This window comes from Rattus rattus, chromosome 6 (assembly GCF_011064425.1).
Source record: "Rattus rattus isolate New Zealand chromosome 6, Rrattus_CSIRO_v1, whole genome shotgun sequence".
In the NCBI taxonomy this organism is placed as follows: Eukaryota; Metazoa; Chordata; class Mammalia; order Rodentia; family Muridae; genus Rattus; species Rattus rattus.
Window position 1 is genome coordinate 55,129,789 of NC_046159.1, and position 16,232 is coordinate 55,146,020.

At 53.1% G+C, this 16,232-nt stretch overlaps 1 protein-coding gene across 3 annotated transcripts in view; it reads left to right on the forward strand.

The window, feature by feature from the left end:
* Positions 1 to 3,605: 3,605 nt before the first annotated feature.
* The window catches only part of Grip2 (glutamate receptor interacting protein 2), a 48,838-nt gene continuing 36,211 nt past the window's right edge, over positions 3,606 to 16,232 (forward strand). For 2 of the 3 annotated variants that reach the window (XM_032906088.1, XM_032906089.1), the window contains exon 1: positions 3,642 to 3,792. In XM_032906088.1, coding sequence (XP_032761979.1) covers positions 3,738 to 3,792 — 55 coding nt within the window. In that variant the 5' untranslated portion in view covers positions 3,642 to 3,737. Of the gene's footprint in view, positions 3,793 to 16,232 lie in introns of all 3 variants that reach the window. The other variant, XM_032906087.1, reaches the window with a different exon arrangement.

Sequence of the window (16,232 nt, forward strand, 5' to 3'; positions counted from 1 at the left end):
TTGCTGGCAGACAACTGTATCCAGAGTGACAGGCTTCTGGCTCCCATCCCCCATCCTCCAGATCTCCCCTGCCTTCCCATCCTACCACACCTGTTTGCTCTAGATTTTCCCTATGACATCTCCTAAAATACAACCATCTGAGAACAAAAGCCGGGTACTAATAACCCCAAGTGACCAGTAAGGCTTTGCGGCTCTTTCTCCTTTGGAATATCATTGTGCACACAAGGCATCTTACCATTTTCCAGTCTTCCTTCTTTGATGTTCGAGCTGTCCCAGACTTGACCAATGGATGCCTGGTGCCAGGCACCAGTGTCATTCCAACCTTCCCCACTCAGACTTTGTGCACTTGCTTAATCTCTGGGACTAAGGAAAGATATTTAGTATAAACTCCCTAGCCCAGCTTTGGGGGTCCTTTCAGCCTGCAGAAGCTATAAAGAGTCCACAGTCTGGGAGACGACAAAAACTACCGGGATACCCGCCCTCTTGCTCTGTTTATTCCACCTTCTGCTACACCATTTTCTGACTTATTACATTGTTGCTATCCCCCCCCCAACCCCACCCCTTGACTAGAACATCAACACTAGGAAACCTTTTGTTTGCTGCTTGGCCTAGGAGAGGCAGCACAGAAATGAAGCCTAATAAATTAGTTGGATGAAAAAGGGGATGGGATTGATGGATAGTCCCTATGCTTGCCCTCCCCTAGCCTGAGGGAATTGCACAGAGGGTCCCCCACCTCTTGACACCTCCCCAGCCTTGGATCTTATTTATATCAGCAGAGCTGGTGACAGAAATGTCACCACTGAGCCCGTGGGGCAGAAAAGGCCAAGAAGATTAAAAGCATCTCTGATGAGATGTTAATTTGTTTCCAGAAGCAGGTAGGGGTTGTGGGGACCCGGGGCCTTGGGGACTTTGTGAGGCTGAGGCAGGACTGGAGGAAACAGAGTGAGTGGCAGGCAGGGGTTGGCCTGGATCCCTTCCTCCACTTCTTTCTACATGGCTTTTGAGATCTGTAAAGCTTGGGTGCTAGTGAGGTCCCTCCTGCCTTTGAATCCTGCCCCCACCACTATCTGGGTCCTTAGGATTTGTTGTGGCTTCTGCCTGACACTATCAGCTGGCAGACATCCTGATCCCTGTTCTTTTTACCACAGGGAACAATGGGGGTAGGGGGTGGCCTGGTCCTTGGCCAGACTTCCTTCCCTGGGCTCTGATCCCAGCTTTGTTACCTGATAGTTCGCATAATCCCTGTAAGAAGCAGTCTCTTGTGTCTGCACTGAGATGGCAGGACAAATGTCACACAGTAGGGCTTTTACAGAGGCCACTTATTTGCCCCAGTTGTGGCAGTTAGTTGGCCTAGTTTTTTTGGGGGGGTGGGGGGGAGGTTAAGACAGGGTTTGTCTGTGTAGCCCTGACTGTCCTGGAACTTGCTCTGTAGACCAGGCTGGCCTTGAACTCACTGAGATCTGCCTGCCTTGGTCTCCCAAATGCTGGGATCAAAGGCGTGTGCCACCACTGCCCAGCAGTTGGCCTAGAATTATGGCTAAGATCTGGGACCTTGTTCTGACACTTGCATGCTGTGTAACCCTGGTGTAGTACTTTACCTTTTGAGCCTCAGTTTCCTCACTTGTAAAAGGGGAAGGCTCATTGGACCATCCTGGTGCCCTGTGAAGTTTAAATGAGATAGGTTGTGAGAGGCAGCAGGCTCCCAATTTTCCGGCCCGGACTTTCATTTTGGTTTGGTTAGGGATGGGCTCCATATAGAAGAATCACGCTAATAGCTGCCACTTATTGGCTATTGCGCTCCTGTATGGCAGACTCACTTGTACACACTGCTACTGCAGCTCCCTTCAGAGGCAAGGATTAAGTCTTAGTTAAGTGGAAAATCAGACCCAGAGGGTCCCTTGGTTGATGGAGCAGGAGTCCACAAGGGCTAGGTATCTGAATAAGCTCAGTACACATGTCTCATTGTCCTTCCTATTGGCTGGGAGGCAGCGTTATCCCTGGGGAGACTGAGGCACGGGATCGGCTGAGCCGCTTGCTTAGGGTCAGAGCAGAGCCCTGCCCTCCCCCCTAAGGTGAGTTGGTTTGAACTCAGATGCTCATCTCCAAAGGCTTGTGTTCTCTTATCTCTCCCCTTCCTGTTAGCATGGCTGAGTCACAGCCTTGTTGTCCAAGACTCTTTGGTCCGTAGAGGAGTACAAGAAAGGTGGTGGTGGGAAGAGCCAAGCAATCTCGTTCAATTCCCACCTTTAGTTTCCTGGGCGTGTCCCTGCCTAGGGTTCCACAGCACACACCCCTAGGATGGAAGAACCAAATCTTCCACAGAGTTGGATAAGGACCCAGCGCCTAGTCCCACCCCCACACGACCCCCGCCCACACACCTTTCAGGTGGTCCTGCTCCTCTTTCCCTAGGCCAACTGCTGGGCAGTGGTGGCACACGCCTTTGGTCCCAGCACTTGGGAGGCCAAGGCAGGCAGATCTCAGTGAGTTCAAGGCCAGCCTGGTCTACAGAGCAAGTTCCAGGACAGCCAGGGCTACACAGAGAAACCCAGCTCCCCAACAGGAATCCCCTCCCAGAGACGATCAGCTCAGAGCCTGCTTCTAGTTAAAGCTTAGTGTGGAAGATTCGCCAAGGAAATCTTAAGCCAGGAAGAACCCAGAAAACCCGTTAGGAGTCAGTCTCCTGAGAGACCTCTGGGACCCTTCCTCCCAGGCCTCTCATTCATGGCCTGCTCTATTTTCCCCACACTGCCCTCTGCTCCATCCATTCTGTCAGCTATCGGCAAGATTGCAGCAGCACTTGGGCAGACTGGGTGCCCAGGCCTGGCAGGAGGACTGCTGCAGAGTGTCAGGGTAAACCTCATACTTCCTGAATCAAGGCCACAGCATTGCTGACGGAAGCAGAGTTCTCCTGCAGCCCTGACTCCAGAGCAGTCTCCTGGGCTCCTGAGAGTGTGGTCTGGGCCCAGACCCATCTTAGGGTCTTAGAGGTTTAAGAACTGAGGAGGGAGCCCAAGCAGTCACCTTAGGGGAGAGGGTAGGGATCCCTGTCTGCCACATGCCCGCTGCTTTGACCCTAAGCAAGTAGCTGATCCTGTGCTTCAGTCTCCCCAATGATAATGCTGCCTGCCCAGCCAATAGGAAGGGAAATGGGATGTGTTTACAAAACTTCTTTCACATACTTGGCTCTGTGAACTCCTGCCCCATCAGTCCGGGTACCCACTGGGCCTTGGGACATGTTGTCAATGGTCTGTGCTTTGGCACAGCAGGCCAGCCCTTCTAGCAGCTAGCTAGCTAGGATGGGTATCCGAGGGCCAAGCACTAGGTCTCGGGCAGAGAAGTTTCACAGAGCAGTTTTAGATGGAGAGACCCAACAGCTGGCAGAAGAGGTGTGGAGGCTGATGAGCTGAGCAGAAGCTGGGGTGGGCTAGGCAGCACTTTTGGCGGGAAGAGGAGATAGAGGATTGGGTTGCTGAATATAGGCTCTCCATGCCAGAACCTGGGAAGATAGATCTGCTCTGGCGCCCCGCTTGCAGTGGAGGAAGGGCCTTGCTGCCGGCTCTGGGGAGGATTATCTATTTTAGCAACTCGGGAAGGGAGGAGGCCAGGAGCGCCCAGCCTCCACCAGTCAGGCGGCTGGGGCGCAGCGCAGAGGCGCCAGCTCCCGGCTCCGAGGCAGCGGGGCGGCTGCAGGGAGGTTGCAGGGCTCCGGGTCTGGGACCTGCCGGCGGGCAAGAGTGATGTTGGCGGTGTCACTCAAGTGGCGGCTGGGCGTGGTGAGGCGGCGGCCCAAAGGTACGGAGCAGAGGCTGCTGTGGGTGCTGGAGGAGCCACTGGGGAGGCTCCCTCTCTACCCTTGGTCCCCGCTTTCTCCCAGCCTGTTTTTGTCCGGGTGCTTGAGGTGTCTCTGTGACATCCCTCCTGGGACTTGGAATCTGGGTCTCTTCCCTTGGCACTTGTCAGTTGCCCATTTCTCCGCATTCTTCTCTGGTCTCCCTGTGTTCTGAGTATCTTCCTCTCTCTCCGCCCCATCTCTCTTTGTCTGGTCCCCTCGGGGTACTCCTGGTACTCCTCCCTACCCAAATGGCTGTCCTTGTGTCTCTCCCACACCTTTCTCCTATTGGCTCACACCTGCCCTCTCCCACCCTTCCTGTCTTTGTCCAAGGGTCCCTTTCAGTGTCTTTCTGTCTTACTTTTCTGAGCTTCTTGTCCCCACCCCTCAGCACCCCTCATGGGACGTGCCCCTAAAAGGCTTTCCTTTCCTCCTTATTCAGACTATGGGGCTGTGTTGTGGTTGGAGCAGGCAGTGTGTGTGTGTGTGTGTGTGTGTGTGTGTGTGTGTGTGTGTGTGTGTGTGTGTACGTGCTTGCACACATTCACACACCTCTGGTGCAGACTGGGGACTGAGGGCTGAAGGTGAAACCTGGGCCTGGCTCTCATCCAAACTGAATTGACTCTGAGTTGACACTGGTCCCATGCCTGGCACAGGTCCAGCCCCTGGAGAAGAAGAGGGGCCTCAGGTGTGGACAGGTTGCAGTGCTCTGGGTGTTAAGCCCCAGAATCTGTGTGACTCCAGGTGTCACCTGTGTCGGCCCTCTGTTCTCCACATATATACAGGAGATAAGAATGGTAGGGATTCATAGTCCTCTGCTTCAGGCTGAGAACTAAGAATTCCCAGACTGTTAACAACAAAGACCTTTGGTTCAATACCAGGGTGTGTCGAAAGGCCTTTCCTTACAGTCCCCACTGCATTCCTCAGCACCAGTCCACTCTTGCCTTGGTTTTATAGCAGAAAAAGGAGGTCCAGAGAAGTTAAGGAACTTGCCCAAGGACACACAGCTGACCCACAGATGAGTATTTGATGACCATTTTATTAGCATTTGAAGAACCTATATGAAGTGGGGCTACTCCCCGGAAGGGGCCTAAGGGTCCATAGGGCAGCAGAGGGCTCCAGGACCCGTTCTGGTCTGTAAGCAGCTGGTCTCTGGAGGTCTATGAGGGTCAGAGGTATTGGGAACAGGGTTACCCAGGAACTCTCTGCTGTGCCCCCAGAAGTCCCCCTCCTCAAAGCTGTTGTTCAGATCCATGAGTCCTGAGGTGGTGCTGTCTGTGGTGATGCTATGGTTGATCATATCTTAGGGCTGCTCTCGGTGGAAGACCCTGAGATCTGGAGAAAGGCTATGGCTGTGCTTTTTGGACACCAAGGAAGTGTTTGGGTCTTCTCAGGCAGACCTGGGTTCAAATCTTACCCCTGACTGTCACTCTCTGTGTGACTATGACAGCTGTCAGACCTCAGTTTCTCCACTATAGAGGGCAGACCAAGAAAAGCCATCCACATCAGATTGCAACTTAGAGTCTGGGGCTGGGCCCTGCACATACGAGGCTCTTGAGATGTGAGCTATATCCTCCTGTCCGCTTCAGGCCTCTCCGAACCCTGTTGCACATTATACCTCCACCCCACAGCAGCCATGCCCTTGAATGCTGAGCTCCTCGTGGAGAAATGGCAAACAAAGTAAAAAGGCCTGGATTCTTCTCTGAGGGCTGAGGTCGCTCTTGGCTGAGGACCTACATGAAGAAGGTGTGTGGCCCGGCCTCTGACATTAGAGGTCCTCTCTGGAAGCTGCACAGCCACACACCACTGCATGGAGCTATTGCTCCAGGGAGGAGTCCTGAGGCCTTGGTGAGAAGCAGGAGTTCCCCTAGCTTGATATTCAATGTTTTATATTTTTAAGATTTATTTATCTATTTTATGTGTTTATGTATTATGTGTGCAAGCAGGTGCTCACAAGGACCAGAAGGGGGCGTTGTATTCCTCTGACTGGAATTACAGGTGGTTATGAGTCAGTCATCTGTAATTCTGGGAACCAAACCTGGGTCCTTTGTGTCCCCCTACAGGAGCAGAACATGCTCTTGACTACTGATTCCTCTCTCCAGTCCTTCAAGGTTTTATTTTAATGTCTGGGGCCATGTTTCCTCACTTCCAGCCTGAGGTCTTGTTTTACTGTTATATGTTTTACATATTATTTAGTGTGTGTGCTCACACGCACCATGGTGTATGCGGGGAGGCCAGAGTGCAGCTTGCAGGAGTCCGTGTGCTCTGTCACCGGGAATCTAACTCCTGTCAGGCTCGTTGGCAAGGCTCTCGACCCACTGAGTCATGTCACTAGCATTCCAACCCACGTGTTCAATAGACAGTCCTGTTTCTCCTCTTTTTCAAATAAGACCTTCAAGTGCCTCATCCTTTGATGGTATGAAAGTGGGGGGTCACAGGCTGGGTGACCACAGGAAATTCATGCCATACTTGTCAAGTGTACAGGAGTCCGGTTAATGCTGGGAGAAGGAATCAATGATTTTGAGAAGACTAGGTAGGACTCTCAGAGTAGGAATTTGCTAGATAAGTAACAAGGGACAGCAAACAGGGCTGCAGGGCACAAAATCAATCGATGCTGACACAGGCGACGCTGCCCTGTCTCATTCAAAATTTATTGAGCACCCGTTGTATACCTGGTATTTCCCTAAATCTTAAGGGCACAGCACAGGTCAGAATAGACATCCTCATCCTCCCCTCTGGCTGTGTCCACACATCATGGTGACTTCTTCCTCCCTCCCACCCCCAGGGAAGGAGGCTCCCTGAGAATCTCCCCAGGACTCACCCTGGCCACCACCGCTGGCTCCCGGCATTTCTTATACAGCCCTACCTCCCATAGCAGTACAAGGCTCAGTTCTGACCCCATCTCAAGCAATGTTCCTTCCTTCCAATGCTCATCCACTGGCCTCTCTCCTGGGCTTCTGCCCTCCTCCAGGTCTAGGGCACCAGGTGTCTTAGGGACTGCACCAAGGGATAAATTCATCCTGGGATTGTTCCAGGATTGCAGAGTCCTGGGGGCTGGTTTGTAGCTCTGCCTTGTTCTATGTTCTTGCTGTTTGTCACATAGCATGCTCAGTACATAACAAGGACATTCTTGTACTCCTCGAGGGCTTGGGAGCTATGATATAAATTGCCCACATTGCACCTGGGGAAACTGAGGCTGAAAGAAGAAAAGACTTTCAAAAACCAGATGTGTAGGAAATAACAGAGTCTGCGTCTGCCTAGGCAAGATAACTATGCAGCCCAAACATCTCGCCAGGGTATTGGGTTCCTCAATGGTCAGTTTGTTTCCTGTTCTACTGGGAGCAGAGCCCTCCTTTCTGTGATGTCCCCTCTCACATCCTCACACATGTGCTGACCTTTCTGGCATCCCCGAGGTTCTCTTCGTTCTGGAGTTCTGCCCAGGGGACCTTGGCAGCCTTGATCGGCTCTGAGGCTTCTTCTTACAATACCGCCCGTGCCTAGCCACTGCCTCTGCCACACACGCTCCTGTCTGTGTCTGTTTTGTGGAGTACAGACTTGGCTGGAGCTTAGGGCCTGCTGTGCACAAGAGGCATAGAGAGAGCAGAGTCTCCCATAGTCCTCCCTCATCTGGAACACACTGGGTGAAATGTGCCCCTGCCTATCTGCCTTGCTTACATCCCTGTCACCGGAACCTGTGCTGATCTCGTCAGCTAATGCCCCGTGCTGTCTGCATTTGTCAGCTTGAATGCTCAGTCCAGCAGGACCATCTGCCTTCTTTAATTGCCCAGATAATTGTGAAGACTGCTGGCCCTGCCTCCTTCACTGCAGGTCTGACAGGGCGGAAAGAACATCCATCAGTCAGGAGGCCTGGGCAGACCCGACCCCAACTCCTTGTAGGTCCTTGGGCAATCCCACTCTTTCTGGTCTCAGTTTCCCTTCTGTGTCCTGCTCCTGTCCTCTTAGAAATAAGGGCTCCTCGCCGCCACCACAATTTACCCACAAGGTGTCCTTGGGCTAACCTTGTCTCTGCAGCCCCCACATTCCTGTTTTGGCCGAGGTATCAGTGACTCAGAGCAGATGTGGGCAGGTGGGCGGACAGGGCGGCACAGAGCCAGCCAGTTCCCATTGCTACACAACTGGGGCAGCTGGAATTCTTAAGGGACGACCTTGAACAAGGTCCCTGTCCTTTACAGGATGGGTGTGTTTGAGGCATGGAGGCAGCTGCAAGTCACTGGAGGGGTTTAATTTGGGGATAGAAAAGAAGGGGCCCCAGACTGCCGCTGAGCTGAAGCTCTCCCACAGGCTAGAGGTCCCCCTTCTCTCCTGTCCCACATGTGCACCCTGTTTTACATTGGAAGGGTAGTTTCTACTCAAAGACATCCAACTAGTCAGAGGTAGGGGTGTCTAGATTAAATTCAGAGCCTCCGGAAACCTCCAGAATATTCTCCACTCTTTGCCACTTGCCTTGCCAGAGAGCTCTTCTGGGGGTAGCTGGGTGGAGAAAGGGTGAGCATTCAGCCATCAGGAAGAACTTAGGGGGCTAGGTAAACTTCCTAGGGGACAGGACAGCAGAGTTGTGTGGAAACACTTACAGGGCAGAGAGTACTGGGACAGGCACTCTGAAATCTGAGTTTTCTCAAAGTGATAGAATGAGGGAGGTGGCGGGGGAGGTCATCCAGGTATGAACCCCTCCATGACATTCCTGGTGAGCCATTGCTGGAGTGTGGGACCCTTGCCTGTCAGGCATCTAGAATGATCCAGAAGTCCCAGGCTCCAACCCCTGCCTCAGACAGTGGTTCCAACAAGGCCTCTGCCTTCCAACTCCTTCAGGGAGACTGTTCGACATGGATGTGAAGGCTCACTCCTGATGGTCCCTTCACACCCTTACATAGCAGCCACCAGCCGTCATCAGCTACAGAGCTCTCTTTCAATGTTCAAGTCCACCAAGAGGACACAAAATCAGATAGGATCACGCTGGTCCAGTGAAGCCCCTTAGGGATCTCATGCACATCAAACTGGCAGAGTTAAGGTCCTTCCAGGCCTATTCCCTCATCTGTCAAATGGGGCTGTCATTCCAGTATTGTGGAGGCAGAGAAGATACCACAGAATGTGAGGTGCAGTCTGACATATGCAGAAACTGGCAGAAGCCAGACAGCAGGTGTGGTCAGTCAGTGGTGCAAACTTGTGTTTCCATTGTCCCAGCCTCAGTTCCCCCTTGTATGTACCACTAAGCACTGGTGATAGAGGATGTATAGAGACGGGGTATAGGTCAATGCTCTGGCTTGTTCCCTCATCCCTGATGATGGGGAATTCCCCAGGGGGAGGTCTCATAATGACAGGTGAGCGGAGACCATCCGGTCTAGCCACACACAGGGACTAAGTCAAACCACATCCACCTCAGAGCTTGGGCTCTTGCTGCCAGGCTCAGAGGCCACATTGGTTCCGGTGAGGATTCGAGAGTACCCCTCACCCACTAGATGTTCCAGTGCAAGACAGGCTGCTCAGGGGCAGTGAGCTCTCTGTTGATGGGGTGGAAAGTCTTGAATGACAGTGATTCTGGGATCGGAGGCTTAATTGTTTAGGTCTTAGTCACTCAGTGGCATTTGTCTGCCTCTTCCTGTATGTAGCCTCAGGACCTGGGGCAGTGAAGGATCTCCCACCGAGAGGGAAGGACAGGGCCAGGGAGTGGAAGGAAGGCTGGAAGGCAGGAACCGGCTAGTGTAGTCAGGGTTGGCCTCTGGGAGGAACAGGTGGAAACTGGAGTGAGGATGGGAATATGGAGAACATTCTAGGCAGAGGAATGTGTGCAAAGAGGATCCAAGAAGGAAGCACGCAATTCTGATTCCGAGCCAGCCGAGCTATGCATGCTGGCCACATCCCTTTCCCATTCTGGGTCTCAGTTTCTCCTCTTGTGTAAATGCTAGCAGCAGTACCCACCTCATGAGGTTCTTATAAAAAAAAATCCATGAGACACTCACTGTACACGTGGTGTGGCATATCCAGTAGGTGCTCAATAAATGCTGGCCACTGTACTCTATTTAGGGCATTTGCACTTGAATAGAGGGAGATGCCTGATGCAGGAGTGGGAGGCAGGATCCTGGCTGACTCTGATGCAAGGCAAAGGCACCTCGTGTACACTCTTTGCTCTCTGACACTGGCAGCCATATTTGGAATGCAGATGCCCAAGTGCCATTTTGCAAAGCAACTGCTCCTGTCCTTCCTACTGAGTGGCTGTCCCCTGTGTTACCCACATAGTAATCATGGTGCCAGGAATGACCCTCTCGGTGCCCTCACACCCATTGCCTGCTACTGACCTGAGATCCAGCCATGCCGCTGAGGGCTTCCCTTAGACACTCTGGAAACCCCCCACACTTTGTGCTAGCCATCCTCACTGCCGGGAGTGCCCCCTCACCTCTGTGGGTTTGCATCATCTATGATCCCCTGGATGTGGCTCCTCCTGAGAAAGATGCTGATGCTCCAATGTGTGGTCTGCTTGCAGCACACAGTAGGTCCCTGGTGAGCTATAATTGAGCCTCAGACCTAGGTCCCTCCACTACTGGCCTCAGCTCTCTTTCATGTTGACATGATTCACATTTTCACTTTTGTTTGGAAAGGTAGCAAAGGGCCCCAAGTTCTACTGGGACAGAAAGATCCCCAAGAGCTGGAGAATGGGGGAGGTGGCTTGACAGAGGTCAGCTGAAGTCTGCACTGGCTCCCCAGAGATTGTCCATTTAGTTATTGTCTCAGACCCTTAACTGACCTCTCTCTGTATACTCTTGTATGGCTGCCCAGCGTCCACAGAGGAGAGCTTGTAACACACCACTGGAGAAGGCTACTTAGTTCATATTTTACCTCAGGTTCCAAGGTGGGGTGTGTGTGTGTGTGTGTGTGTGTGTGTGTGTGTGTGTGTCTGTCTGTCTGTCTGTCTGTCTGTCTGTGACTGTGTGTATGAGTGTGTGTGAGTGTGTGTGTGAGTGAGTGTGTGTGTGTGTGTGTGTGTGTGTGTGTGTGTGTGTGTGTGTGTGTGTGAAGGTCCCTCCACTTGGACCACACATGCTCTTGAGGCAGCTCAACCTCTTGTCTGTACAGGGAGCTGCAGGCTGCCCGACTCCATAGCCTTGTCCGATCCCTTCAGGGTGTGCAGAGCCTCACTCTGCAGTCAGCACAGGAGACTCCCAGAGCCAGATTCCAGGAGGCGCAGGCAAATGTCTTACCCTCTAGGGGTCTGTCCAGGCTGTAACACAGGGTGGCATGGTATTCCTGTGAACACTGCCTCACTGTGAACCCAGCATCACTCGTGTCCAACACAACCTTAAATATGTATTTTCTTGATTCCTCTCTGTTATGTCTCTTAGTTGGGGAGCTCTGGAAGGGTGAGGTCTGTCTGCACCCCTCATTGCAGAAACAGCAGATCCATTCAACTTAGTTTCTGGCCAGTACTAAATGCTTAGTAAATGTCCTCTGCATGAGGTACTAGGTGCTTAGTGAATGTTGAGTGAGGTACCTTAGTAAATGTTATGAGTGAGGTACTAGGTGCTTAGTGAAAGTCCTGAGCAGAAGATAAACTACAGTGAGATAGGACTGTGGATGTTCAAACCCATACCGACCACCTTCATATGGCCCACATCCTGAACATCTCAACCAAACTTCACAAAAGCAGGCACAACATCCTCTGTTTTAAAGGAAGAGTCTGAGGTTTAGAGAAGCACCCTGCTTGGCTGTACCATTGTCTTCTTCCTCCGGGAGAGAGGTAATTACTGACAGGAGGAGGCATGGAGCCTATGGGAGGGGGAACCTGTGGAAGCGGCCTCTCCCACAGCCAGGCTCCAGCTTATGGTACCGGACCTCCCTGGTCACCAGGGACTCCTTAGGTACCACAGGTGTGCCACCCTCTGAAGAACATCCTCCTGTCCACAGTCCTGAGCTATGGGATGTTAGGAGCACTTCTGTGTGTTCCAGGTACTCTGGACAGGTTAGTGCTGCCAACAGAGGGCCTGGCTTCCAGCCTTGACTCACCTCTTAGTCCTGAGGAAAAGAAGATGTGGGATTCACTGTGACCCTGGTTCTCTGTCCCCACTTGGGGCTTCCACAGAAGGGCCCGGATGGAGGAAGTCATGAGTAACTCCCATTCTGCTTGGGCTGGCTGTGGCTTTTCTGAACCTTTTGGAACCTTCCTCTCTATGGTCCTTCTACACTGGTTGCCATGTGTTGCTCTTGTGCTCTCTTGAAACCCTGAGCCAGGGACCCTGCCCCATGCTCTGCTATGCCTAGTTCCAGGATCAGGTGGGTCCTTGAGGACCACAGGGGTTGGGGGGATGTGTATATCTTGAATAGGTGCGACATAACCAGATAGACCAGAGGAATCTGGTCTCAGCTCTCTTCCCCTGTGGCAGGTAGAATGGCAGGCCAACCTTCCCTTTTCCCAGAGCCCCCACCTTCTGGAAGTGTTTATCAGGAGTGATGCAGAGGCCCCGGGCCAGGGTCCGCTGTCCCCGCTTGGGGAGGGAGGAGGAGAAAGTCACTAAAGCCCACACAACAAAGGGTTTATCTCACAATTCTCTATTGCCATCTCTGCCTTCCTCCCCGCCAGACTTAATTTCCGCTTGTCACTTGAGGGGCCTGGCGGGTATGGGCACACAGCTTGCTCGTGTTAGTGGACTCAGCCCTGGATTGTGGGAGGAAGGGCATAGCTCAGTGCTGGAGGGGCCTCTCAGGCCCCTCTTGATCCCAGGTTTCCATCATAGAGTTGGTGGTCTGCTGACTACTGTAGTCACAGCCCCTGGGTCTCTGTGGGAATTGGGGACCCTGGGAGTCCATCAGCAAGAGAACACTAGGAGTATCCCACCTTCAGGGCTAGGGTGCCTATGAGGAGGAAGGAGGAGGAGTCTGGAGCCAGCCCTGCAGGCTGAGGGAGCCAGCCATAGCCACAGCAGGACTGTCTGAAAAGCTCTTCCAAGGTCCCACCCTCCCTCTTGGAGTGTGACATCTGGGGCCACTCCCAGTTTGTAGGTGACAAGGCTTAACCATCCTGAGGCAGAGCAGCTAGTCCATGTCACAGTCTTGGTGGGAGGCACTCGGCAGGTGGGTGACGGATGGATGCTTTCTCTGGCCATTAGTACAGGTGCCTCTGTTGTCAGCAAAGGAATGAAATACTTGAGCCAAAGGCTTGTGCAAAGAGGCTGGTTGGCCTCGCTGTGCTGGACCCCAGAGTCCAAGGTAGGCAGCTGATGGGTGTGTGTGTGGGGGGAGGTGGGATAATAGTGTAGTCCTAAGACTGGGGAAATCATAATCCAGTACCCAGGCTTCTGTCCCAGAACCCACACACTGCTGGCTACTGAGGTCATGACCCCTGGGTCTCTGGGGACCCTGGGAATCTATCAACATGAGAACACCAGGGAGCATCCTACCTGCCGGGCCAGGAGGCCTGTGAGGAGCCCCTGCTCCAGATTCATCATGCCTGATGGTATTCCAAGACTTTGAGATGAGTGCTTTGTGCTACCATGTGACTCCCTGGGAACCTGAGGCCAGAAAAAGCTGAATGAGCAAACCGTCCTCTGGCATACGGCCTCTGGGTGTGGAGATGCTGCATCTCTGACTTATGTGCCTGCCAGCCCGGTGGTCCAGCCACCCCCACCCAAGGCTACCCTCACGTGCTTCCAGCATGTCAGAGCACAGATAAGTCAGATGCTATCTTTGGGAACTGCAGCAAGCCTGGCTCCCAGCCACTGCGTATACCCTACAATCTGTCTCCCTTTCCTCTGCCTCCCCGAGGCTGGCAGCATTGGGCTAGAGGGGTGGTCACTGGAGCAGGTCCCAGGAGCGGCTTGGCCTGTACTTGGCTCCCAGGTGGACGCCTCAGCAGCATTTCATGGTGCCTGAGGTCCTGGCAAAGATTCCTCATGCTCTTTCCCTACAACCATCTGTGGCTTCCCATTGCCTGTAGGACGAAGGCAAACTCAGACCTCAGAAGCATTTGTTAACAGAGAGGTTTGGCCCCGGAGGCCACATTTGCAGCAAGTCCCCAGTGGTGGTATGAACGACAGCTCTCAGGCCTTGGAGGAATGAGACCTCTCCGACTTCATCTGGCTCCATTTACAGGCTGTCCCTCATCGCTCAGAACTTGGCCCACAGAGTCACATGGTAGCTGCTTTCTCCTTTCTACTTATCCTTCAAAATCAGGCTCAAAAGCTACTTCCTACTTTTCTCCAGATAGCCTCCTCTGCACCCCCAGACTTCTTTATGAGCCCTTGAACTCCTGATGGTCTGAGACTTCAGACCCCTCCCTCCCCCTGCCCCAGATCAACTGATTGTCCTTGGGGAACTTGCTTAGCCTTTCTGTGTCAGAATTCACATTTGGACCCTCTTTGATGCAAGGTTGACCAACAGTCATTTCCTCACATACACATGGATAAAATAATATAAAAATGTCTGGTGGGATGGCTGGGGTAGGGCAGAAGCAGAGCCTGTTTCCTTTCCTATCTGTTTTGTCTCTGGCCCCCCAGGGCCCAGCACAACAGGTTCTCAGAGTAATGCCATGCAGACGGCTCTCCCCCTAATCCATGGAATGACCTTTGCAAGGGCTTCTCAGCCACAAAAGTAAATTCCAAAGGAACAGTGAAGAGCTAAAGAGCTCCAGCTGAGCGTCCCACTGCCAATCAGAATGGCTCTCGAGGTGCATCTGTCAGGAGAACAAATGTTTTCTTAAAGAGCAGACGTCACTCCAGAGACCTGTGTATCTTTTGCCACTGTCTACAGATGGGGGAGGCTTTGCTAGAGGACCTTTGGTGACTTCCTTCCCACGGATGTGGAATTGGGATGCTCAGGGAGCCCCTCTGTACCCTGGGGAAGGTCCATGTCATAGCCAGACCTGCCTTGCCATTTCTAGGCACAGGGCCCCACGGACCCTGTGCCCTCTCTGCTTGGTCTGACCCCCACCATACCCGCCATCCCTCCCTCCCTACTCAAGATTACCTGACAAGGAAGGTCTCTTGGGGAGTGAAAGCAGGGCAGGAACTTGAGCCTGTAGATAGATGAGGACATGGGGTCATCTGAAGCTCGTCTGGAGTAGTCAGTGAGTGTAATCTAACTTTCACAGTGGCTGGGCTGCTGAGAATTCCCGGAGAGCAAAGGCCCCGAATCTAAATCTCTGCTGCATTCAGCTGGGCGCACGGGTGCACTGTGCACTTACACAGGCTGTTGATGGCCACTGTTGGGTGCCTTGTGTCACTAGCCCTCTGCCTTTCTTCTCAACGCCCATGTGTAGCCCCGGGAGAATGGGATGGGGCGGAAACATTGTATTAGGGGCACCTGCCCCATCTGGAGGGGTCCTAGGGCTGCATTAGGATCTGCCTGGATGGTTCTGAGCCCTGACTGAAGGAGGTCTATCAGTGCGCAGGACTGGGGCCCATCTGTGGCATGCAAGGGTCAGCTTGCCAGCTGTGACTCCAGCCCATGACCAGCTGCTCCTGCCCATCAAGCTTAGATATAGAAGATTCGTGGTCTGACATACTCGGTCCCCATGTAACACTTGTGGACACTGTATATGGTAGGCTATTAGACTCATAATTTCTTAGTCTCACCTTCCAGAGAGAAAAGTGAGGCAGAGAGAAGGGGGTTAGGGATCAATGCCAGGATTCTTGGGGGGACTGTGAGCATCTGCAGAGGTGCCTAGGGGGCGATCACATGGCCAGATGGGCTGCTGCTGCTGCTGCTGCTACACTTTGAGGCTTATGACTGGAATCCTATGCCATCCTGCTGAAATCCTTTCCTTACAAGAGTAAAGTTTAGGAAGGTCTGTCCTCCTTTCCAGGTGTGAAAACTGAGGCCCAGGGAAGACAGTCATTTGCCAAAGCCCTGGGGCACTTTAGGATCAAAGTCATGTGTCCAGGAGACTGAGGAGGGCCCTGGGATTCTCTTCTAAGAGTCTGAGTGCTGCCATATACCCCTGGCCGAGGGGGCTTCAGATACTGATCTTGGAGACACTGTGAAGAAAGCTTTGGGCCCCTTTAAGTAGAGAGCAGGCTGCAGTGGGTGGACTATGCCCCGCCAGTGGGAGGGAGCTCCTAGGCCCCTCCCCGGGGAGGGTGAGGGAGGGTGAGGGAGGAACCTAGTGTGTGTCTTGGAGCTGTGGGCAGTGCAGAGACAGCAGACATGCTGTGTGGGCTGAGCCGGGACAGCCCTGCAGAGGCAGGTACGTGGAGCCACACCAGCTGCAGAGAGGGCCCTGGATGGTGGGAATGGGGCTGTCACTCTGGAAGTCTGGTGAGAAAGAGGACTTGGGATCTCCAAGCAGTCAGGTGCTGAGGACTGTATTTCTGCTCTGGAGCTGGCCTGTCACTGGAAGACTGTCTCCTAGGATTGTCCCCGGGCACAGGTTACAGGGTGTTCAGACAGAGACCTAGGG